The 23,382-nt window shown below is 44.9% G+C and overlaps 1 protein-coding gene across 4 annotated transcripts in view; it reads right to left on the minus strand.

Moving 5' to 3' along the window:
* The window catches only part of NUGGC (nuclear GTPase, germinal center associated), a 58,792-nt gene extending 39,246 nt beyond the window's left edge, over window positions 1-19,546 (minus strand). For 3 of the 4 annotated variants that reach the window (XM_070375997.1, XM_070376000.1, XM_070375999.1), the window contains exons 1-6: window positions 19,424-19,546; window positions 11,906-11,993; window positions 6,533-6,637; window positions 5,414-5,522; window positions 3,888-4,110; window positions 3,111-3,341 (exon numbers count right to left, since the gene is read on the minus strand). In XM_070375997.1, the coding sequence (XP_070232098.1) occupies window positions 3,111-3,341; window positions 3,888-4,110; window positions 5,414-5,522; window positions 6,533-6,637; window positions 11,906-11,948 (711 nt within the window). In that variant the 5' untranslated portion in view covers window positions 11,949-11,993; window positions 19,424-19,546. Of the gene's footprint in view, window positions 1-3,110; window positions 3,342-3,887; window positions 4,111-5,413; window positions 5,523-6,532; window positions 6,638-11,905; window positions 11,994-12,988; window positions 13,104-19,423 lie in introns of those variants that run through there. The other variant, XM_070375998.1, reaches the window with a different exon arrangement.
* Between the last annotated feature and the right edge of the window lie 3,836 nt (window positions 19,547-23,382).

Below are 23,382 nucleotides of genomic sequence, written 5' to 3' on the forward strand. Positions count from 1 at the left end.
GAATCAGAGAATGTGTTGCTATCTGGGTAGGAAATAAGATATATCATCAAGGGACTTCCTGGTACACCGTCTAGTGGTTAAGACTTTGTCTTCCAATGCAGGGGCCATGGATTCAATTTCTGGTCAGGGAGCTATGATCCCACATGCCTCACAGTCAAAAAACCAAAAAACAGAAAATATATTGTAACATATGCAATAAAGACTTTAAAAATGGCCCATATCCACAAAAATGTGTTTAAAAGATAGCAGTTCTAATCAAATAATACGAAATTGTGAAAGAAGAGATGATAAAAGTTCTTTAAGATAGTTTGATTAAAAAAATAAACAAGCTAGGATAAGGGCAACAGAAGAGAAAAGGCACTGGGCTTAAAAAAGCGTGGGCTTTCTGTAAGAAGAGGGCTCCAGTCAATAAACGGGGCTTCCCAGGTGGCGATGGTGGTAAAGAACCTGTCTACTGATGCAAGAGACATAAGAGACGTGGGTTCAATCCCTGGGTTGGGAAGATCCCCTGCAGGAGGAAATGGCATCCCACTCCAGTATTCTTGCCTGGAGAATCCCATGGACAGAGAAGCCTGGCGGGCTACAGTCCGTGTGGTCGCACAGAGTCAGACATGACTGAAGCAACTTAGCCGGCACGTACCACTCAATAAACTAGTGGAGCAAACCATTCTAGGAAGTAAACTCAGATTCCCTCTCCCCTGTCTAGAATCCATGCCCCAAAGTCTGAATTTGTGCCCTCACTCCTGGAGATGCTGATTCCATTCGTCTTGTTTCAAATGAGTAAATTCCTCATGCTGGGAAGGAATATTTCTAAGTGCAGACTAAGTGAGGAAATGAATATTACCTGGACACCTAGGTGTAAGTTGTATGTATTCAGATAAACTAACCAGTTTTGTCGTCATTGTGTTTCTTTGGACATGCTCTGTCTGTATTTTGGATATTAGGAAGATAATGTTTGGGGGGGGGGTTGTCCTTTTTTAATTTGATTGAAGTATAGTTGGTTTACAGTGCTGTGTTTGGTTTCTACTAGTGACTCAGTCATACATATGTATACTGTCTACCGTATTCTTTTCCATTGTGGCTTATTACACAATATTGAATATAGTTCCCTGTGCTGTACAGGAGGACCTTGCTGCTTACCCATTAATTAGTTTTAATTACGGGCTTCCCTGGTGGCTCAGAAGGTAAAGCATGGCCTGCAATGCAGGAGACCTGGGTTTGATCCCTCCCTGGGTTGGGAAGATCCCCTGCAGAAGGGAATGGAAACCACTCCAGTATTCTTCCCTGGAGAATCCCATGGACAGTGGAGCCTGGCAGGCTATTATCCATGGGGCTGAAAAGAGTTGGACATGACTGAGTGACTATCCATTTAAACATAAGAAAGGGGGCTACTACATTTCTTTGATTTTCTAAATATATAAGAGCTAAGTGCCTTGAAAGGTTTAATTCATTTGACTTCTAAGTATGCCTGGTGAAGTAGTTCAAATTTTTTGAGAGAAACAAATATGCTAAATTTGAACTCTTAAGTCTAAGGAATGTTGATTAATTGTGTAAGTAGTATTAACTTTTAAAGGAGGCTTTTCTATATTAAGCTTAGGAGATATTTGGACATTAAGTTTTAGAACTGGTGTAAGTAATTATTCTTACTTTATATAAAAAGCACCAGATTTACAAATAGAATAACAATATTTTAAAGGTGAATTTTAAGATGCAAGAAAAACTAGGTTTTTGTAGTATGCAATGTGGGTAAATTGCATATTAGTTCCACATGTATTTTGGTTTAATTTAAAATTGAATTTTAATTAAAAAAATATATTGATCATAAAAGGAGAGGCTGGTTCTACTAGTTGCTTATCTAATACCCACCCTGCCCCTCAGCCCTGCCCCCAGCATCCTGACTGTGTATTTGGGAAGGCAGTGGATTGAGACTGGTCTCAGCCAGCCACAAGTCGGCTTCTCGTTTCCCGAGACTCCCTTTCAGCTCCGAAAACCCACATGGCTCAGTACTGACCAAGAAAATCTACATGGAAATTTGCTGGGTGTGTTTCTAGGAAAGCGTTTACTTCCCAATAAAAGAGGAGACGCGGTTGGTACCCCGCTTAGCCATTTGTCCCTTCCATGGAGCTAGGTGCGAAGGTCAGCGCTTCAGTAGCCATCGTGTGACAATGAGGCGACAGGCTGTAGAAGGTCAGGGGACCAGGGGTCTGTCGATCTTGATGTCCTTGAGCCCCTGAACCAACTCACAAACCCAACTGCCCCCAGTCTTCTTATGTGAGAAAGTGGATAAATCCCAATTTGTTTAAGCTGTTATAAACTTGGGTGTTTTTTTTTTTTAATTATTTGCTGCAAAACACATCCTTAATTAATCCTCAAGTAACTATAAACAGTCTTTCCTGCGCACAAAATCTCCCCCCTCAGACATGAAAAATTCCCGTTTGACTGCAAATTAAAAATCATGGCTACTTCTGATTTTGGTACCAACTTATTTCCAATAAAACACTGTGCCTTGGGACTTCCCTGCTGGTCCTGTTGCTAAGACCCTGCACTCCCAGTGCAGGGAGCCTGAGTTTAATCCCTGGCAGGGAACTAGATCCCACCTGCTGCAACTAAAGATCCCACCTGCAGCGCTGAAGATCAAAGATCCTGTGTGCTGCAACGAAAACCCAGCACAGCCAAATAAAAAAGTAAATAAAAATGTTTTTAAAAAGCGGAGGTGGGGGATGTCCTTGGTGGCTCTGTGATAAAGAGCCACCTGCCACTGCAGGGGCTGTGGGTTCAGTCCCTGATCCAGGAAGATGCCACATGCCTCGGGGTGACTAAGCCTGAGTGCTGCAACTGCTGAGCCTGTGTTCTAGAGCTGGTGCTCTGCAACAGGAGAGGCTGCCACAATGAGAAGCCTGAGCACCACAGCTAGAGAGTGGCCCCCGCCTGCCACAACTGGAGAAAAGCCCCGCAGCAGCGAAGACCCAGCACAGCCAAAAATAAGGAAATAAATTAAAATAAAAAGAGAGAGAGAGAGAGAACCTTGTGCCTTGCACCAATCCCCCAAACGGATTCAATGGTTACCCTTGAGGCTCATGATAACAACAAGAGAAACATCTTGAAGCTACCTCTTCTGCCTTGAGGGAGATGACTCTGGAGGTGGGAATCTTTCCTCTGGGCTTGGCCCTTAGTAACTCCTCGTAGCTCTTTCCTTCTGCTCCGTTTCCATAAAACATTTGCAGCTTCCAAACAGCTTCCTCCGCTGCATCGCCCCTGTCCCACGCATCCTCCTCTTCTCCGCCCGGCCCCTCCGTCCTGTGCAGGAGAGTTGTCAGGTTCTTCAGCTCCTCCTTCCACTCCTGCCGAGACAGAGGGGGGGCCAAGCCCACCCCACAGCCATGACACAGATTCAGCAGACATTGACAAAGTCCAGTGAGCCTGTAGGGGGCAGAGGGCTCCAGGAAATCTAAGATCATCTAATCCAGGCAGGTATCATCTAACCCAACCCACTTGTATGGTCAGTGAGGAAACAGGAACCCAAAGTCCCATAACCAGCTGAGGCAGCACCCAAGCTAGAGCCCCCATCTCGTTCTTTTGGACTTTCTCATTGTGTATGGCTTATGTTCTTTTCGTTTAACAAAGATGTGAGCTATGTTGACAAGGAATGTGAATCTGTAAGAGAGAGAGAAGGAAAGAAAGAAAAGGAAGAGGGAAGACAGAGCAGGAAGGAAGAAGAAAGGATGGAGAGAGAGGAAAATAGGGAGAATGGGAAGGAAGGAAGGAGGGAGAAAAAGAGGAAGTGAAGGAAGGAAGGGGAGGAGGAAGGAGGGAGAAAGGAGGAAGAGAGAGAAGATAACAGGGAGAGGAGAAGAAAGGAAGGAAGGAAGGAGGGAGGCAGCTCTTACCTGGTCGGAGAGAAGGTGGATTTTGGCCTCATACTGCTCACAGCAGCCCGAGCTCACTTGAACGATACATGACGTACATATACTTTCTCCAGACACAGGTAGGAACATGGCTTGCCGGATGATGGCATTGATCAGGGAGCTCTTCCCAGCCCCAGTGCTTCCGAATAATCCAATGTAGATGGGGTCCAATGATGGTTTTTCAATCAAGGCAAGAAGCCTGTTTCTAGATCAGTTTTAAAACACTCATTGTCAAGGTCATCAAAGCAAGGTTGGGAGAATGTCAGAACATACAGCAACTAATCTCCAATCCTGGTCAAGTCATCCCATCTTTCTGAGTCCTCTCTGCAGTCTCTTTGGTCAAAGGAGAATATTCAGCCCTGTTAACTATACAGAGTTATCAGGAGGATCAAATGAGATTATGCAAAAAGGGATTTCCCTAACTGGGTGGTGAAGAATCTGCCTTCCAATGCAGGGGTGTGGGCTGGATCCCTGGTCTGGTCGGGGAACCAACCACACGCTCCGGGGCCACTGAGCCCACGTGCCACAGCTAGGAAACTTACGTGCTGCAACTAGAGAAGCGTGCGTGCTGCAGCCAGGGAACATGTGCTGCAACCAAGACTCAGCACAGAAAAAAATCTTTTATTTAAAAAAAGAATATGCAAAAATATTTGGCAATGATAATTCTTCCAGGTAGCACAGTAGTAAAAAATCTGCCTGCCAGTGCAAGAGAGGCAAGAGACATGGGTTCAATCCCTGGGTCGGGAAGATCGCCTGGAGTTGAAAATGGCAACCCACTCCAGGATTCTTGCTTGGGATATCCCATGGACAGAGGAGCCTGGTGGGCTACAGCCCATGGGGTCGCAAAGAGAAGGACAAGACTGAACACACAAGAAGAAGAAATGATAATTCTACACAAACTCTACAACGTCTATATAGATGTGACATCTCCTTGTTTATGTTCCATGAAAATTACACAGGCTTGATCTTAGACATGAACTTTATACAGTGGTGGGAAGTGTTATTAGGAGCAACCCTGAGGTCTTACTGGGCAGGAGATGTAGCCTCGACCCCACTTAAATCTTTCAAGGCAGCTGGACAGGACCTTTGATGGCACAGGCTCAGAGTCCCACAGCCTGGGCTAGATTCCACCCCTTTTACTCATCAGCAGTGTGACTTTGGTCAATGTCTTGGACTCTTTGAGCCTCAATTTTAGGAAAATACTGGAGTGATAATCATGGCTTCTACTTTATTGGGCATTTTGGGACAGTTAAATGGAATCTGATGTACGAATGTAAAGCACTTTCACTTTCCATTTTCAAAATCTTTAGCAGATTCCCTAGCAACGGTGACAGTGCAGTGTGGCAACCACCAGCGTTAACAGAAATGGCCCATAGCAACAGAACTTTCTGGCTTTCTTTGCTTAGTTCCTAACCAGAAATTCTCTTTCATTATTGCAGAAAAGCATCTGCTACCACCTAAGGAGAGACATCCAAGGAATATCTGATGGTAGCCAATACCAGACTCACATGAGGTACTTGATGCTGTTGGGGATGTTATCATCCAGGAACACAGACTGAATAAGTTTCTGGTAAGTGTTGCTCAAAACTCTTCTGGTCCGAGACTCCAGTTTTTCATCTGGAATCAATAGAGATGTATTAGCAGGGATGTATTAATACCTGGCAGGCGTTCCTGGTCACTCAGACAATAAAGAATCCACCTGCAATGCAGGAGACCTGGGTTCGACCCCTGAGTCGGGAAGATCCCCTGGAAGAGGGGATGGCAACCCACTCTTCTTGCCTGGAGAATCCCCATGGACAGAGGAGCCTGGTGCGCTGCAGTCCATGGGGTCGCAAAGAGTCGGACACGACTGAGTGACCAAGCACATTAAAACCTGGCAGGGATCAAGCACTTGGTCTGCACAGCAGGAGTCTGCTTAATACGGCAGAAAAGGCGGGGCGGGGGTGGGGGATGAAATGAAAAGCCAGTTAAACAAAAGAGCAAGTTATCTGATGGGAGAGGTCACAGATCGTGGGAGAGAGCAATCACTGATGACGAGAGCCCCCCAAGGAGCCAGGCGGCTCTGAAGCACAAGGTAACACAAGTCAGCGTCCACTTCACCATGGGCTACAGCACCTCTACAGTCTTCTCTCCTGTGGTCACAAATAGAAGAAAACTGCAAGCACATCCTATAAATACCCACAAAAGGACCAGACCAACCATTTTCAGTGTTAATCAGGAAGAGATTATTTTTGTAACAAGCCTTCTATCCAGATCTTGAGAGATAAACTGTCAGATCACAGTATCTCTGCAGAGACCAGGAGGCCTCCTGTTTTTTTTTAAATATTTATTTATTTGGCTGTATTGGGTCCTAGTTGCGGCATGCAGACTCTTGGTTGTAGTATGTGGGATCTAATTCCCCGACCAAGGATCAAACCTGGGCCCTCTGCACTGGGAGCTCAGAATCTTAACCACTGGACCACCAGGGACGTCCCGAGGGCTCCTTTAATGGGATCAAGATCATTCAGAGATGTTCCATCCTGCTTCTGCTTCTCCAAGTACCCTTCTCTTCTTTTGAGGATGTTAACACATCTGGGAAAGGACAGAGCTGCATCAGACAAGCAATAAAGCATTTTCAGGACACTCACATTCCTTGAGGGCGCTTTGTTCCACAGAGGGAAATGCTCGAAACCTCTGGTCTCGATCGGATCGTCTTCTTTTTCTCATTGGTTCTTTAAATATATCATCATCCTCTAGAGATAAACAGAAGTTACATAAAATTACATATAAAATTATAGGTCTTGAGGGCATGGTGTACCGTAGACCAAAAACACAGTCCACTTATATGCAGATTTTCGACTGTGAAGGGGGGTCGTCACTCTCATCCCTGTGTGGTTCAGAGGTCACTGTTTTTGCCTGACCTCTATCGACACACAAACCCCAAGAGGCTAGAAGGATCCCTGCCAGCCCTGGTTGTTTGTGAGCTCATTTCAGAAGCAGCCCTGTTGGGTCATTCCAGTCTGATTTCCAATTCCCAGAGTCCCAGGACTTTGCATCTAGTTCCAAATGCAGCCCAACCTATCTCCCCAGAAGACAAGTCAAGATGACATGAAACGTTCCTGTTTGCGAATCCTGGGAAGCCAAGATGGCTGGATAGGGAAGCCTGAGATGGCTCAGTGTGGGGTGGAGAAAGGCCTCAGGGACATATTTGCAACCCAGGAAATTGATCAGGAGCAGAATGAGAGAACAGAACGGGCCATGTGACCAAGGCAAATCCCTTCTTCTCCCCGAGCCTCAGTTTCTTCATCTGTACAATGAGTCAGTTGACAAAAATAGAAGGAATACAAGAGCTGTGGAGGGTACCCTCCAAGTGGATGTCCCTCAGAGATTAAATTGCGGAGAGTGAGGCTTTTTCCTCCTTCCTGCCTTAAAGATGTTAGTAGCTGCTTCCTTACATAGGCAAGGAAAAAAGTTGCCAAGAAGCAAATCTTTGTAGTCCTGCAGAGGTCTATTCACTTCAGTGGTTTCTGTTGGTTACAAAGTGAAGGACTGGGAGGCTCCATCATCCTCAGGAAAGGGTTTAACTGAAAACCAAAACAGTGTGTTTAGATGGTTTGGTTTTTTTTTTTTTTTTTGGATTGTGCTGGGTCTTGGTTACATGTTTATTCTTTAAGCCATAATAATTAAATATGAAATATAAGGAAATACTGAGCACCATTGCGACACAGTTAAATATACATTAAAATCAATTGTAGTATTTTAACTTTTTTTTAAAGAAGAATTCATCTGGCTGCATTGGGTCCTTGTTGTGGTGTGCGGGATCTTTCATTGTGGTGTGACGGCTTCTCTCACGTTGTGGTGCTTGGGCGCAGTGGTTGCAGCACATAGTCTTAATTGCCCCACGGCATGTAGGAATGTAGTTCCCCAAGCAGGAGTCAAATCCACGTCCCGTGCCTTGGAAGGTGGATTCGTAATCCCTGGACCACCAGAGAAGTCCCTGGATGGGTTTTAGAAAACACCCCCCTGGCAGGATTCACCTGGTGAGAAAAGGACAGTACGGGGGTCTTTGGGGTCAAGACTGTTGGAAACGGCCGAATCCAGCGCTCCTGGGGGTGGTATAAACCTTAGCAAATGGCCGTGAGGTGACCTGGGAAAACAGTTGACCCCAAGAGTCATAACTCTCTAAGCTTATATAAGGGTATGAGGCCCCCAAACTGAGCATGACACTGGGAGGTCATCTTCCCTCAAGAACCACAGAAAGGGCGCATCACTCAGGGACCCAGGATGGCAACCTGAGCAGAAGGCCCAACCTCCCGCATGGGGCTCCAGGCCCGAGTCTCCCAGACAGCTCAGGCAGCCTCAGTTGGGCATCTTCCTGCACAAATTCCTCAGTGTTCTGGAGCCAGCTTACACCCCAGAGTATTGCAGTGCAGGGTGAGCTGTCTGCCAAGGCCTGAATCTTGGCCTGCTCCTGCTCACGCAGTGACAGGGAGTTGAAAGAGCTTGTCCGTAGACCCTTCCATCTCAGACATTCTAACCTTACAAGTATGCTCCACGCAAAGAATTTATCCTGGCTCAGTTTAAGGACTGCCTTAGAACTAAACACCAAGTGGTTGCTGGCTCCGTGGCTAGAGCTAGAGAGAAAGGGGCAGAGAAGAAGAAAAATGTATGCCACGAGCTAGGGAGTTTGGGATGGACATGTACACACTGCTGTATTTAAAATGGATAACAAACAAGGACCTATTGTATAGCACAGGGGACTCTGCTTAATGCTCTATGATGACCTTAAAGGGAACGAAATCCTAGAAGAGGGGATATAGGTACACGTATGGCTGGTTCTAGATAGCATGTTCAAAAGCAGAAACATTACTTTGCCAACAAAGGTCCGTCTAGTCAAGGCTATGGTTTTTCCTGTGATCATGTATGGATGTGAGAGTTGGACTGTGAAGAAGGCTGAGTGCCAAAAAATTGATGCTTTTGAACTGTGGTGTTGGAGAAGACTCTTGAGAGTCCCTTGGACTGCAAGGAGATCCAACCAGTCCATTCTGAAGGAGATCAGCCCTGGGATTTCTTTGGAGGGAATGATGCTGAAGCTGAAACTCCAGTACTTTGGCCACCTCATGCGAAGAATTGACTCATTGGAAAAGCCTCTGATGCTGGGAGGGGTTGGGGGCAGGAGGAGAAGGGGACGACAGAGGATGAGATGGCTGGATGGCATCACTGACTCGATGGACGTGAGTCTGAGTGAACTCCGGGAGTTGGTGATGGACAGGGAGGCCTGGCGAGCTGTGATTCATGGGGTCACAAAGAGTAGGACACGACTGAGCGACTGAACTGAACTGAACTGATGGCTGGTTCCTTTGCTATACAGTAGAAACTAGCACATATTGTAAAGCAATATACTCCTATAAAAATTTTTTTAAAAATGGATAACTAACAAGAACCTACTGTATAGTACAGAGAACTCTGATCAATACTCTGTAACAACCTAAATGGGAAAAAAATTTGGAAAAGGACATGTGTATAGGCAGAAGTGAATCTCTTTGTTGTTACCTGAAACCATCACAACGTTTTTAATCAACTGTACGCCATATAAAATTAAAAGCTTTTTAAAATGGAAGCATTTAAGGTTTTCTGAAGTCCCCAAAGTATTTGATTATAATAAGCAAATATCAATATCTAACTTCAGTACTTTAGCTTAAGGAAATCCACTGTGGGTTAAACTTTTGAACCTTGATATTGATAACAAGGAGGTGACAGAATCACAGGATTTATGAGCTGGAAAGCAATGTAAAATATGTATGGCTTCAGATGTAGAGAAATCAAGAGACTTGTATGGGTGCAGAGCTAGCAAATGACAGAGCAATAACTAGAAGCCAAGAATGAATACCACATGTCCAATGTTTTTTGATGCACAATTACAGTCTTTTTACTTTAAATCATTATCTATTGTGGTTTAATATTCTGGAAGATGTTTATAAATTAGTCTTCTATTTTATTCATCCCAGAGCTTAAAAAAGAAAAACAAGAATTTTAAATATGTTATGATTAAAGCTATCAAGTGAAATCCTAGAAAACTTACCAAAAAGTTTTACCAAAATAAAACAGATAATTTTTAACTACTAAAAAAATACTACTCCAGCCGCTAGGCCAGTGGTTTGCTGAAGAACACTTTAGAACACATTATAAACGGTGTCTTGGAATTCCAGAGTGTTTTCACACCTGCTTGTGCAAAGAGTAAAAGGATGGAGGGCCTTGATCTTGACCCTGTAACTCAGGAACTCTTGTTTAAACAACATTTGCAGAGGATCTTAGCCACAAGCATAATAGAGTCTTAGTATACAGCCCATGTATCCTGGCCTTTATTTCAACTTTGTAAGGAGTGGCAATTAGTCTGATCAAAGTTTGGAAACTTATTTCTCAACAAAAGCAAACACTGAGAAGTCAGATAAAGCAGGTTTTACACTTTGCCTTTAATATCTAAAATGAAAAAACAGGTGGAAGGGAGAAAGTAGTTCATCTGGGATTTAAAACACTTAATGGTAGTGCATGCATGGAAAGTCGCTTCAGTGGTGTCCAACTCTCTGTGACCTACAGACTGTAGCCCACCAGGCTCCTCTGTCCATGGGATTCTCCAGGCAAGAATACTGGAATGGGTTGCCATGCCCTCCTCCAGGGCATCTTCCCGACTGGTTTCATACTAAATTGTAACCAGAATGAATGGATGTGAACTGGCCATTTCTTTTATCTTCCCTGTAATTGTTCAAGCACTCCTTTCCCTTTTCCACGATATTACACTGATTTATTGGCAACCCACTCCAATATTCTTGCCTGGGAAATCCCATGGATAGAGGAGCCTAGCAGGCCACAGTCCATGGGGTCACAAAATAGTCTGACAGAACTTATGGACTAGACAACATTGGAGGAAAGAGCAGAGGGCTGGGCGGGGCCGTCCCAAGAAGCCTGCCGTGGTCTCTGCTGCTATGGCTCCTTGCTGCCACAAGGTGTCGCTTTTGACAACCGTCTCAATATAGACGCTTTGATCAGATCCTTGAGGGAACCTGCCGCAGATTTTCCCAGCAGGACGCCCCACACCTTCAGGACTAACGTCTCCCAAGGGGGCCCTAAAGTTGCAATTCCTTCAGTTTGCTTGCCCAGCCATGTCTCAGATACCAGCACTACCCCCACTGACCCTTGCCGCTAAGGGAATTCATCCCCAGGAGTAAGAAAATTTTTCCTCTCCAGTTCTCAAAACACAAAGGATGTTTTGTAACTAGGGGTTACTTAAATGCATCTTCCCAGGGGAAGTTCCCTCCTTGTCTCTGGGTGTCCTCCACCCAGGCTTCTAGGAAGGGAGGCCACCCTCAGGGACTCCAGTGTGGTTCACCCTACAGCTCTCCTTCAGAAAGCATGCAAAATGATTCCAGGGGCTTACCTTCTCCATTCTGAGAGCGGGATGCCCTCGGAAAATCCAAGATGGTTTCCTGGAACCTTCTTTTATTTATGTATTTATTTTTGAATTTTATTTATTTGAACTTTTAAAGGAGGGTGGGGGGCACAAGTTGAATTTCTGGTCAGATAACCCACTAGATTATTAATGGGCTCTTTTAGTTGTTATTGAAATAATTGATATTCATCCACTGTTAAAATACGTTGTGAGAAAGCAGCTTCTCAATAAAGAACAGTGAAAAATGATACAGTCCCTACCCCTTTGCCCTTGGTTATAATGGCAAATAGATATTGCTCAGGGCTTCTCCAATGGCGTAGTGGTAGAGAATCCACCTGCAGTGCAAGAGATGCAATTTGGATCCTTGGGTCAGGAAGATCCCCTGGAGGTGGAAATGACAACCCATTCCAGTATTCCTGCCTGGGAAATCCCATGGACAGAGGAGCCTGGTGGGTTACAGTCCATGGGGTCACAAAGAGTTGGACACGACTGAAGCGACTTAGCACACACACACATATATATAATGGTAAATAGTTCTTGCTCTCTTCATCAGGAGATAGTGAAGGGATGTTACCTGGATGTAGCTCCCGAATCAGAAAATCTTCAGTTTCTGCCATTTCCTGTTATGTAACCGCCTGCTTTTGTCCACTTAGAGCATCAGCCTGAAAAATACAAAGTACAGAGTGGGGGTGGGGAGGAGTAGACGGCAGAAATTATAAATACAAAACAAAAAGAACATGTAATTTTGCTTACGCTTTGTCTCCCCAATTAGATACCAAGCTTCTAAAGGGCAATGGCTATTCTACCTTATCTCTGAATCCTTTATAACAGCTTGTCCACTGTGTGTTGGTTTAAATATGACAAAAGTCCATGTTTGACTATTGATTTTCAGCAATAGTTGAATCCATAGAATTTTTTTTTTTTGAGCAAAAGAAATGACTATTTATTGCTGATGGTGCCAAATATTACCACTGTTGGAAGACTGTCAACTTGTTACAATACTGAACATACTCAGCATTGATCTGGCAGTCATGAATCAGTATTTATACCAAAGAGTTGACAGCTGTGTCCGCACACAAAACTACACATGAATGTATATAGCAGATTTTTAAAAGAAATTCTTGGAATCTATTCTTTTCGTTGTTACTTTTTATTGGAGTGTCGTTGCTTTACAATGCTGTTACTTCTGCTGCACAGCAAAATGAATCAGCCAGACATACACATATATCCCCACCATTTTTTATCCATTGACCTTTAAACTGAAATGACCTGAGATCTTGAAGGCAGCTCAGTCTGAAAAGACAATAAACCTCTAACGACCAGAGCCTTGAAGGTGAAGTTATACAGCTTTGCTGTTTTGGGAGACATCAGCGCCCCCATCAGGTAAGCCCGGAACCCCTGGGCCATTGAGTGACACTGAGTCCCAGCGGGTCTCAGCAAGTATCGGGGAGGTGGATGGAACATTTGATATTCCTGGGATCCCCTGGAGTTGCTCCGGAGGATGCTGAGCGGGGAATAAGAGATGCAATAACCGTTAGGTTCTCTGGGTCTTCCTCACCACCCCACCCGGCACTGCAATCAGGGAGACACCCCAATTGGGGATTATGTCAGCTCCGCCTCATGGGGCATCTGTGGGGGGGGGGGGGGGGGGAGGTACCTCCAAAAAAAGAAGTATCGGATCGAACCTGTCTCCAGCCCTGGGAGACAGGGACTGAACACAGAGGGAAAACTGGATCCACAAAGCCTCAGAAGAGCGAGTGCTGATGTCCTGGAGTGTTTCTGCCTCCACAGATCAGGGAGGATCCGGGGCACACAAGGCGGGGCACCCCACGTGCTTCCTCTCCATTTCTGATGCTGCTGATTGGACTACTCAGCTGCATAATTCAAAAGCAGAGAGTCACCAGCCCTTCTGAAATATGCAAAAGCTCAACTGACCTGTCAACCCCCAGTAGACACACGGCCGTTAGTTAGCAAGACTGTGCCTCATTTACATATCACTCCCAAACGAAAATCGCAGCTCCTCAGTCAAAAGAGCCACTCACCCTTAGTTCAGCTCATGGGCATTAACAGAACAAATGCTTTCTCTTCCTGGTGGGTGTTGGTGAGTGTGGTCTGAACTCTGCTCTGTACACGTTCCTGAGCCTTTGCTAGGAGGTGCCTCATCTCTCCATTCCTCACCTGGGCTCAGACCGCCCCAAACTCCTTACAGTCCTCCGAGGCAGGGGAGTCAAGAAGAAATGTGCTCCCCTCTTCTTCCTGGAGAATCGCGACTCTTTCTTAGCATCTCGTTTGCACGTTTCCTCTGTGCAGCTGTGTCCCGGTTCCCATTCGTCCCCCTCTTGTGCCACCGCTGATCCGAGCACACCTGAATTGTACGCTTGTGATTCTTTCTTTACGTCTGAGCTATTCGAGGTCATGGCTGCTTTTGTTTCAATGTCATATTTCTATCGTGAACGGCAATGATCGATCGTAGTGCTGAATTAATTAATTACAGTGGATGGGAAGCTTTTGATGAGATTCCGAGGCCAAGGGTGTCTAAACACCGAATCTGTTTTTAAACGTTTATGTATTTGGCTGCATGGGGTCTTTGTTGAAGCTGCAGGATCTCCATTGCGTCATGTGGGAGATTTTCTTGTAGAGCACAAATTCTCTAGTTGTGGTGCTCAGGCTTCGGTAGTTGCGGTGCTCAGGCTTAGTTGCTCCACGGCACGTGGGATCTTGGTTCCCCAACCAAGTATCGAACTCATGTCCCCTGCATTGCAAGGCGAATTCTTAACCACTGGACCACCAGGGAAGCCACTCAAATTCGTTTTTGATAGGACTGCTCCATAGGAACTGGGAATGTTTAGCTTGAGGGAAGGAAGACATGGGCTGAAGCAGAAGATGTGGAGAGGACTTTGTGTGGTCTTGAAATACTTAACCTTAGAGTTGAATACAATAGTGAGATAATGCCTGTTTCCAGTGGTGCCAAGAGGGGACAACTAGATCCACTAGGTGGAAAGTATAAGAAAGTACATTTTTGCTGAACGTTTCTCTTGTATTCAGAGTTGTCCAAAATGGAACGAGCTCCCTTAGTAAGTAATGAATTTTCTGCTCCTAGAAGTGTCTAAACTTTCACTGTTATGATCACCTAATAACAGCATTGAACTAGACGGGCTTTAAGGCTTCCTCAAATCCCAAGATACCGTGTTCTTGCTTGAAATGTTCATCAGTAAAGCCGGTGGTGGGAAAACTCTATGAGGTTACTAAAATTCATGACAGTTTCCTGGTTGGAAATGCTGCTGCTGCTGTCGCTTCAGTTGTGTCCGACTCTGTGTGACCCCATAGATGGAAGCCCACCAGGCTCCCTCATCCCTGGGATTCTCCAGGCAAGAACACTGGAGTGGGTTGCCATTTCCTTCTCCAGTGCATGAAAGTGAAAAGTGAAAGGGAAGTGGCTCAGTCGTGTCCGACTCACTCGCCTTCTCCGGGTTGGAAATGCTAAACCTCGGCAAAACCTAGGCAAGTTAGGAGAAAAAATATGATAGTGCCTAACAATAACTTTAGATGTGAAACTAGGAATTGCCCCCTGGAAATATATCTGTTGTTTTCTGAAGATGGCAACTCCATGAGCCATAGTCACACACACAAAATATTAAACGTCATATCACAATGGGCTCTGGAGACAACAAATGTATGGTCCTCCCGGGGTACAGATCCACTGTAGACCTTCGATTGGTTGTACTAGCCAGTGCCAGGAACAAATACAGAAGATGGATCAGGCTTCCCCGACTGCCAATGCAGGGGACACAGGTTCAATCCCTAGGTTGGGAAGATCCCCTGGGGAAGGAAATGGCAACCCACTCCAGTGTTCTTGGTTGGGAAATCCCATGGACAGAGGAGCCTGGCAGGCTGCAGTTCATGGGGTCGCAAAAGAGTCGGACACGACTGAGCAACTATACGAACAGTAACGATAGTCAAAAGGAGCATGATTGATAATACGGTGATTTCAGGTTCATTTTAAAGAGCAAAAGACCCAGAGTCCTTCCTCAAATTATGTTGGGCTCCACTTTCTCCCCCAAAGAGGCAGCAACCGTGGTGTGTTTTGTGAAACCTGTTTCTGCAGAGAAGCAGTTGAAAACGTCCACACGTGTGGCTCACAGGGCAAAGTTTTGATGTGTGGTTTATTTCGCTTGTATTTCAACTGTGCGGTTAGCGTGTAAGTTTTGATTTGAGTACTTATTTACATTCATGTGCAGAGAGCCTAAGAATAGCATCTTTTAAAAGGGACTCTGCATATTTAGCTAGATGTGGGAAGGCTGCACAGCACCAGTTTCCTGTCAAATAATTGTGACTTTTGACAGTTTTTCTTGCTTCTCTCACTCTCCCTTTCCTCTTTTTGTGTTTGCATACACTCTTTTTTCCTTAAAAGAACATAACAGAGGTGACACCAAGGCAGTGGTCACTCCTGTCCTAGAAGAGCTTCCTAGAGTGGAATGAAATAATGTTCTTGAGCCCCTTCTACAGATGTGGACACTGAGGCCTGAGAGGGGAAGGGACCTGTTCAAGGTCAGACAGTGAGTCCAAGTTCAGGGTTCTCATCATTCCACCAAGAAACCTCTAACTGGTACTATTTAAACCATCTCTGGAGCTTCAGAGTAAGAGATGGAGAGAACAGTGAACACAAATGAGGGGTTCCCTTTAATGCACGAGGAGGCATTTGGGGAGTGAAGGCTGTTGAGTAGGAGCGAGAGTGGTAGCTTGATGAAACTGGGCTTAAGGACACCAACTGAAGCTAGTGACCTCAGAATAAAACAAAGCCAGACTGCCGGGGGCATTGGGGGGTACACGTGAGCATGCGTGATTGTGTGTGTGTGTTGGGGGGGCAGTGAGTAGTTCATTGCTTTCAGTCCATGTCCAGAGCAGAATTTAATGTGTTTATGAAGAATTACAAACATCTAAGTCTCTTCTCCTTTAGTCTGAATCTTGTCCCACCCTCCCTTGCTTCACATCATTAACCTCTCCCCACTAGATTCTTGTTTTCCTTCCATTTCCAGTCCCCGACCCCAGCACCCCTCCCCTGCCCCAAGGCCACAGTAACAGGAAAAAAATTAAAATACTTAAATTAGCAAAGTAACTTGAAGGGGCATTTTGATCATTAACGTTGGTTTCTTCCCTACTTTTAATAAATGTGGAAAGTGCTCAGTACATAGTGAGCGCTGAGTAAATATGTGTTGAATGACGTGTGTCTTTTAAACATATTCTTGGATGGTAAAATTAATAACAGCAGGAATTATATTCATTCATTCAGCAAACATTTGTGAAGTGTTTACTGTGTGCCAGACATGGTTCTAGGGCCTGGGGACACGCGAGGAAAGAAAATGGGCAAGGTGTCTGCACACCCAGGTTTATGTTCCAGGCTGTGAGGGATGCCATGGGGAAAGTACTCAGGATTTGGAGTCAGAATGCCTGGATTGGGGGATCCTGCTCTGGTACTGCAGTGTGACACTAAACAGAGCACTTAACCTCTCTGAGTCCCAGTTTATCCACATGTAAGATGAGAATAGAAAAATACTTAACGTCTGGAGTTCATTGCGAGGGCTGTATGTGACACTGATGCAAAGCTGGTCTATAGACACTTCCATGCGCTCAGTCATGTCTGACTCTTTTTCAGTCCCATGGACTGTAGCCCGCCAGGCTCCTCTATCTGTGTAATTTCCCAGGCAAGAGTACTGGAGTGTGTTACCCTTTACTTAGCCAGGGGGATTGAACCTACGTCACCCACATCTCCTGCATTGGCAGGCAGATTCTTTACTCCTGAGCCACCTGGGAAGCCCCACAGACACTTATGCACCTGGACAAATGTTATTGACTTTCAGAATATTTGGTGAAGATAGTTTAACAAGAAATCAGTACTAATATTTACCTGGGCAAAGTCAACTTTTGTGGGCAGGGGGAACAGATGCCACCATAAATGGTAAACTGACCCCCATTCTTGTTCCCATTGATGAAGCATCTTCAGGGTTATATGCCCTTGGTAGCATCTTGTCCCCTCCCACAGGGAGGTAATTGAAGAATGAAATAAGAGCAAGGAGCAGATTCTTAAAAATGCAATGTTGTGGATTTATCTCCTCTCTCTTTTTTTTAATGCTTAAATACTTTTGGTGATGGCAGAATTTCCTAACCACTTTATTGGACATTACACGGCTCTTCCAAACTGGGTACTCTCTAAAGGGACAATTTAAACACATTAGCTTAGAAGCGAAAGTGAAACAAGGGCCATCAAACCCCCGGAGGAAAAGAGTTATGTTTTCAGCATTAATGCATCAGCTTCTGTGTGCAACATTAGGAGCACGGCTGCCAGAGGTAGATTCAGTAGAGGAGGCATGGCTTTTTTCAGTCCTTCTCCCCCAGGTGACTAGATAAGTAAAGTAAGCAGATATTTTCATTACATACTTTATCAGATTTTACGGCAGTGAACTTGAATCCTTTCATATTGCTCGCCCAAGCTTGCCAAACTTAATGAGGCATAAGATGACGTTAATACTAAACTCAGTTTCGTATTGATGCATTTAATATTAATGGTGCCTGGAACACAAGTTTTCTTTGGGGAAGAAGGATTGATGACTTGCCTAAGATCACACTGTTATAAAATTCAAACTAAGCCCCGATTCTCCAGATTTCTAGTTCATTGGCCTTTACGCAGCCATAAAATTCACTTAAGTAAAGTAAAATCACTTTCCCTCAAGAAATAACTGACTTTAGGAAAATCATGAGAAGGAGAAAAAATGAGTCTCCCACACAGAAAAATTCCAAACAATTTCTAAAGATGCTTCACCCTGAAGGAAAGGGAACTTAATCCCCCATTCCTTGGGCATGGGCCTCACAGAGTAACTTCCTTCCAAGGGGGACAGGATGGAAAGAAGGGGAAAAAGAGTCGCTTTACAGTAGAAAGACTTTGCAAATACTCCCTCAGCCAGATGACCAAGGTCAACAACAACTGTCGTAAATCATCTTGATGATATGTACCTTTGATGTGACGGGAGGAGAATGACCTTTAACTCTCTGATCTTCCACCCTAAACCCGAAACTCCAGTCTCTTTGTGAATCCTACAGAAGAGCTGACCAGGACTCCTCAAAACTGTCAAAGTCATCAAACACAAGGTCACAGCCAAGAAGAGACACAACAGCTAAATGTAATATGGTGTTCTGGATAGGATTCTTTTTTTAAACAACACCAAAAACATTTTGTATTGGGGAATAGCCAACTGACAACGTTGTGATGGTTTCAGGTGAACAGCGAAAGGACTCAGCCATACATATACATGTGTCCATTCTCTCCCAAATCCCCCTCCCCTGCTGCTGCTAAGTCACTTCAGTCGTGTCTGACTCTGTGCGACCCCATAGACGGCAGCCCACCAGGCTCCGCCGTCCCTGGGATTCTCCAGGCAAGAACACTGGAGTGGGTTGCCATTTCCTTCTCCAATGCATGAAAGTGAAAAGTGAAAGTGAAGTCGCTCAGTCGCGTCCGACTCTTAGCGACCCCATGGACTGCAGCCTTCCAGGCTCCTCTGTCCATGGGATTTGCCAGGCAAGAGTACTGGAGTGGGGTGCCATTGCCTTCTCCATCTCCCTCCCCTAGATAGGATTCTAAAACAGAAAAAAGACACTAGATAACAGCTAAGAAAATCTGAATAGAGGATAACCTTTAGGGTTCCCTGGTGGCTCAGACAGTAAAGAACCTGCCTGCCATTGCAGGAGACCCCAGTTCCCTGGAGAAGGAAATGTCTACCCAGTCCAGTATTCTTATCTGGAGAATTCCATGGACAGAGGAGCCTGGTGGGTTACAGTCCATGGGGGTCACAAAGAGTCAAACACAACTGAGCGACTAACACTTTCACTTTCTTTTCTTTTCACTGTTCTTCTTTTAGTTAATAATACTACTACAAATGTTGGTTCATTAATTATAAAAAATGTACCTTTACTAATGTAAGATGAGAGAGGAAGTTGGTTGTGAATTCTATGGAAACTACCATCATCTCCATTTTTCTCTAAAGCTATTTTTTAATCAGTCATAAGTTACAGCATAAATTGCATAAGAAAAACAACTTACCAGATGTCACTTTGCATGCTACAGCTCCAAGATTCCACAAAGACAGTGGCAACCTCTTTGCCTTGGTCGAGGTATGTTGAACCACCTTTGTGGCCCCTGTCATAAAGCCACATTTACATAAGCAGAAGTGAAACTGATTTGCCATCAGAGAGCTATTTATGACAGTCTCCGCCCTCATAAATAGTTACGTACTTATCTGCACCTTTCATTTAAACTTCAGTTGTATGTGAACTGGGGCGCTCATATTTTTCTCTTCCCTATGCCTACACATTAATCATTTTTCCTTTCCAAATGGATTGCAGCTTCCACCCTGCAGTATCCTTTGCTTGAGGATGAGAGTTATTCTGATGGATCTGATTTAACCTAAGCAGCAAGGAAAATCACCCCAGTCCCAAGAGAGACGAAGTATCGGTTCCCCCCGCCCCAAATAGAAGACAACTGGGAGTGATGGATAATATGAGATGATGAAGATAAGCTGATTCTTGATACACAATCCTGAAATTCACCAAAACCAAACGACATTGGGTCATGTGACTGTAGAAATGAGTGTCATACAGTTTTAAATAACTCTTTCTGGAACTTAAATTTTGCATCCACATTTTTAAAAACAGAACATGAAAACAAGTATTTTTGAAATGCCGTCCAGGAGAAGAAAGCAGAACCTATTCCTCCTTGCTAACACCCAACAGTCACATCAAGTACAGGGATAAAATCTGTTTTTTTTTTTTTAACCTTCAGCTCAGGTAGTGTTTGACCTTCAAAGACAGAGTCAGTCATTACTAGGGTACCCCTCAGTAACTGCAATGGCACCCCACTCCAGTACTCTTGCCTGGAAAATCCCATGGACAGAGGAGCCTGGTAGGCTGCAGTCCATGGGGTCGCTAGGAGTCAGACATGACTGAGCGACTTCACTTTCACTTTTCACTTTCATGCATTGGAGAAGGAAATGGCAACCCACTTCAGTGTCCTTGCCTGGAGAGTCCCAGGGACGGCGGAGCCTGGTGGGCTGCCGTCTATGGGGTCGCACAGAGTCTGACACGACTGAAGCAACGCAGCAGCAGCAGCAGCAGTAACTGCAGGTATGTTTTTGGTCCAAAGTGGGAAAGCAACAAAAGGTCAGAAAGAATGTGGTCTTAAAAATTGCTTGCAACATTTAGCAAGCTGGTGTGCCTCATCCATTAGAAAACCATAGAAATACCAATATGGAGTTCAAAACAAAGAAAATCAACATGAACTACCTTCACTACTGTTGGATTTCTTTGGGCTGAAATCATAGCATACGTTCATGTTGTGTGTGCTTAGCTCTCCCTCTACTGGCTGTTTCTCTACTTCAACAGTTACCTGTATTAACCAGAGGTACTACTGAAGTGTGTGCATGCTAAGTTGCTTCAGTCGTGTCTGACTCTCTGCAGCTCCCGTGGACTATAGCCCCGCCAGGTTCCTCTGTCCATGGGATTCTCCAGGCAAGAATACTGGAGTGGGTTGCCATTTTCTTCTCCAGGGCATCTTCCCTTGCCAGAGATTGAGCTCACATCACCTGTGCGATTGAATTGGCAGGCAGGTTCTTTACCACTGAGCCACCAGGGAAGCCCCTAATAACTAACGTGAACTTTGGTCATTTTTAAAGCTGGGTTCATTAAGGTGGCCTTTGATACTATTGGACACCTGAATGCTAGCTCCATTAGGAGTTTGGGCAAACTACCAAGCTGAGTTTTCACTGAACTCACTAGAAACATTGAAGCAACTGAAAGAGAACTTCCACAGAGTCCCACCATCACACCCAACCGCCCCCCGCCCCCGACATGTATCACTGGCTCTGCCTTCCAGCCTGGATATAGATGAACTCCAAATACACCCCATCTATGGGAAAGACTGAGGGCAGGAGGAGAAGGGAGCGACAGAGAATGAGGTGCTTGAATGGCATCACTGACTCAATGGACATGAGTTTGAGCAAGCTCAGGGAGATGGTGAAGGACAGGGAAGCCTGGCGTGCTGCAGTCCATGGGGTCGCAGAGAGTCAGATACGACTGAGTGACTGAACAGTGCCTACAGCCACCAAAAGCTAATCCTTTCTCTCGGGCATCAGATCCCCTTCCTTCTGTCCAACTGCAGGACAAGGTAGATTACTGCCCCCTCTTCATTCATCAGATTTTCAGTGTCCCCTGGATTATTCCCATCAGCATACAAACATGCTGTTACTTATTCCATTTTAACAAACGCTCCCTCTGAGCCCGGCTTCCCTGCCAGCTGCTGTCCCATTCCTCTGTATTTTATGGCGAACCCCCTCAAAGAGTTGTTTCTAAAGCTGCCGTCTCAGAGCTCTCTCCTTTTAATCATCAACCCACTCCAGTTAAGCCTTCACTTCTGCCACTCTGTGAAACTGTTTGTGTCAGAGTCTCCGGTGATCCTAGTTAATTTTCAACCCTCCTCTTTGTTGACCCATCAATGGCATTTGATCCAGGGGATCACTCCCTCCTCAACACACTTTTTCCCACTCGGCTTCCAGGAACCACGCTCGCCTAGTTTCCTTCCCACCTCCCTGGTTGCACCTCCTCAGCCTCCTTCCCTACTTATTCCTGTTTCCTGGCGATTATAGAATACCCCAAAGCTTAATCTTTGGTCTCTTTTCTTTCTGTCGCACTCTTTTCTTTCTTTTATTCTCACATCTGTAAGTATCACCCATATGCGCATCGCTCTCATTTGGTACCTCCAGCCCCGATCTCTTGCATGTCTTACAGCTCACAAGGTATCCCAAACACAACACATGCAAATTAAGCCCCCATTCCCCTGAAACCCCCCTCCACCTGCAGTGTTCCCCAGTTCAGCTCATGACAGCTACATCCAGCCCCTCCTACACATCCCTCCATGTCACCCTTGATGTCGATGCCTGTCTTTCTTCCACACTCCACATCTGGCTGTCAGGAAGTCTTGCTGAAACCATTAAAGCATGTTCAGAATCTGAACATGTCTCACCCTCTCCACTGCTTCCTCCCCTACGCAAGTCATTATCATCTCTGGTCTTGGTCAGTGGTTCTCAAATTTTGCTGCACTTTGGGATTACCCAAGAGTTCTATGAAGACCTACATGACCTTTTAGAACTAACACCCAAAAAAGATGTCCTTTTCATTATAGGGGACTGGAATGCAAAAGTAGGAAGTCAAGAAACACCTGGAGTAACAGGCAAATTTGGCCTTGGAGTAAGGAATGAAGCAGGGCAAAGGCTAATATAATAGTTTTGTTAAGAGAACGCACTGGTCATAGCAAACACCCTCTTCCAACAACACAAGAGAAGACTCTATACATGGACATCACCAGGTGGTCAACACTGAAATCAGATTGATTATATTCTTTGCAGCCAAAGATGCAGAAGCTCTATACAGTCAGCAAAAACAAGACCGGGAGCTGACTGTGGCTCAGATCATGAACTCCTTATTACCAAATTCAGACTTAAATTGAAGAAAGTAGGGAAAACCACCAGACCATTCAGGTATGACCTAAATCAAATCCCTTATAATTATACAGTGGAAGTGAGAAATAGATTTAAGGGACTAGATCTGATAGACAGAGTGCCTAATGAACTATGGACTGAGGTTCATGACATTGTACAGGAGACAGGGATCAAGATCATCCCCAAGAAAAAGAAATGCAAAAAAGCAAGATGGCTGTCTGAGGAGGCCTTACAAATAGCTATGAAAAGAATACAAGTAAAAAGCAAAGGAGAAAAGGAAAGATAAAAGCATTTGAATGCAGAGTTCCAAAGAAGAGCAAGGAGAGATAAGAAAGCCTTCCTCAGCGATCAATGCAAAGAAATAGAGGAAAACAACAGAATGGGAAAGACTAGAGATCTCTTCAAGAAAATTAGAGATACCAAGAGAACATTTCATGCAAAGATGGGCTCGATAAAGAACAGAAATGGTATGGACCTAACAGAAGCAGAAGATATTAAGAAGAGATGGCAA

The sequence above is a fragment of the Bos mutus genome, chromosome 8, assembly GCF_027580195.1.
Source record: "Bos mutus isolate GX-2022 chromosome 8, NWIPB_WYAK_1.1, whole genome shotgun sequence".
NCBI lineage: Eukaryota > Metazoa > Chordata > Mammalia > Artiodactyla > Bovidae > Bos > Bos mutus.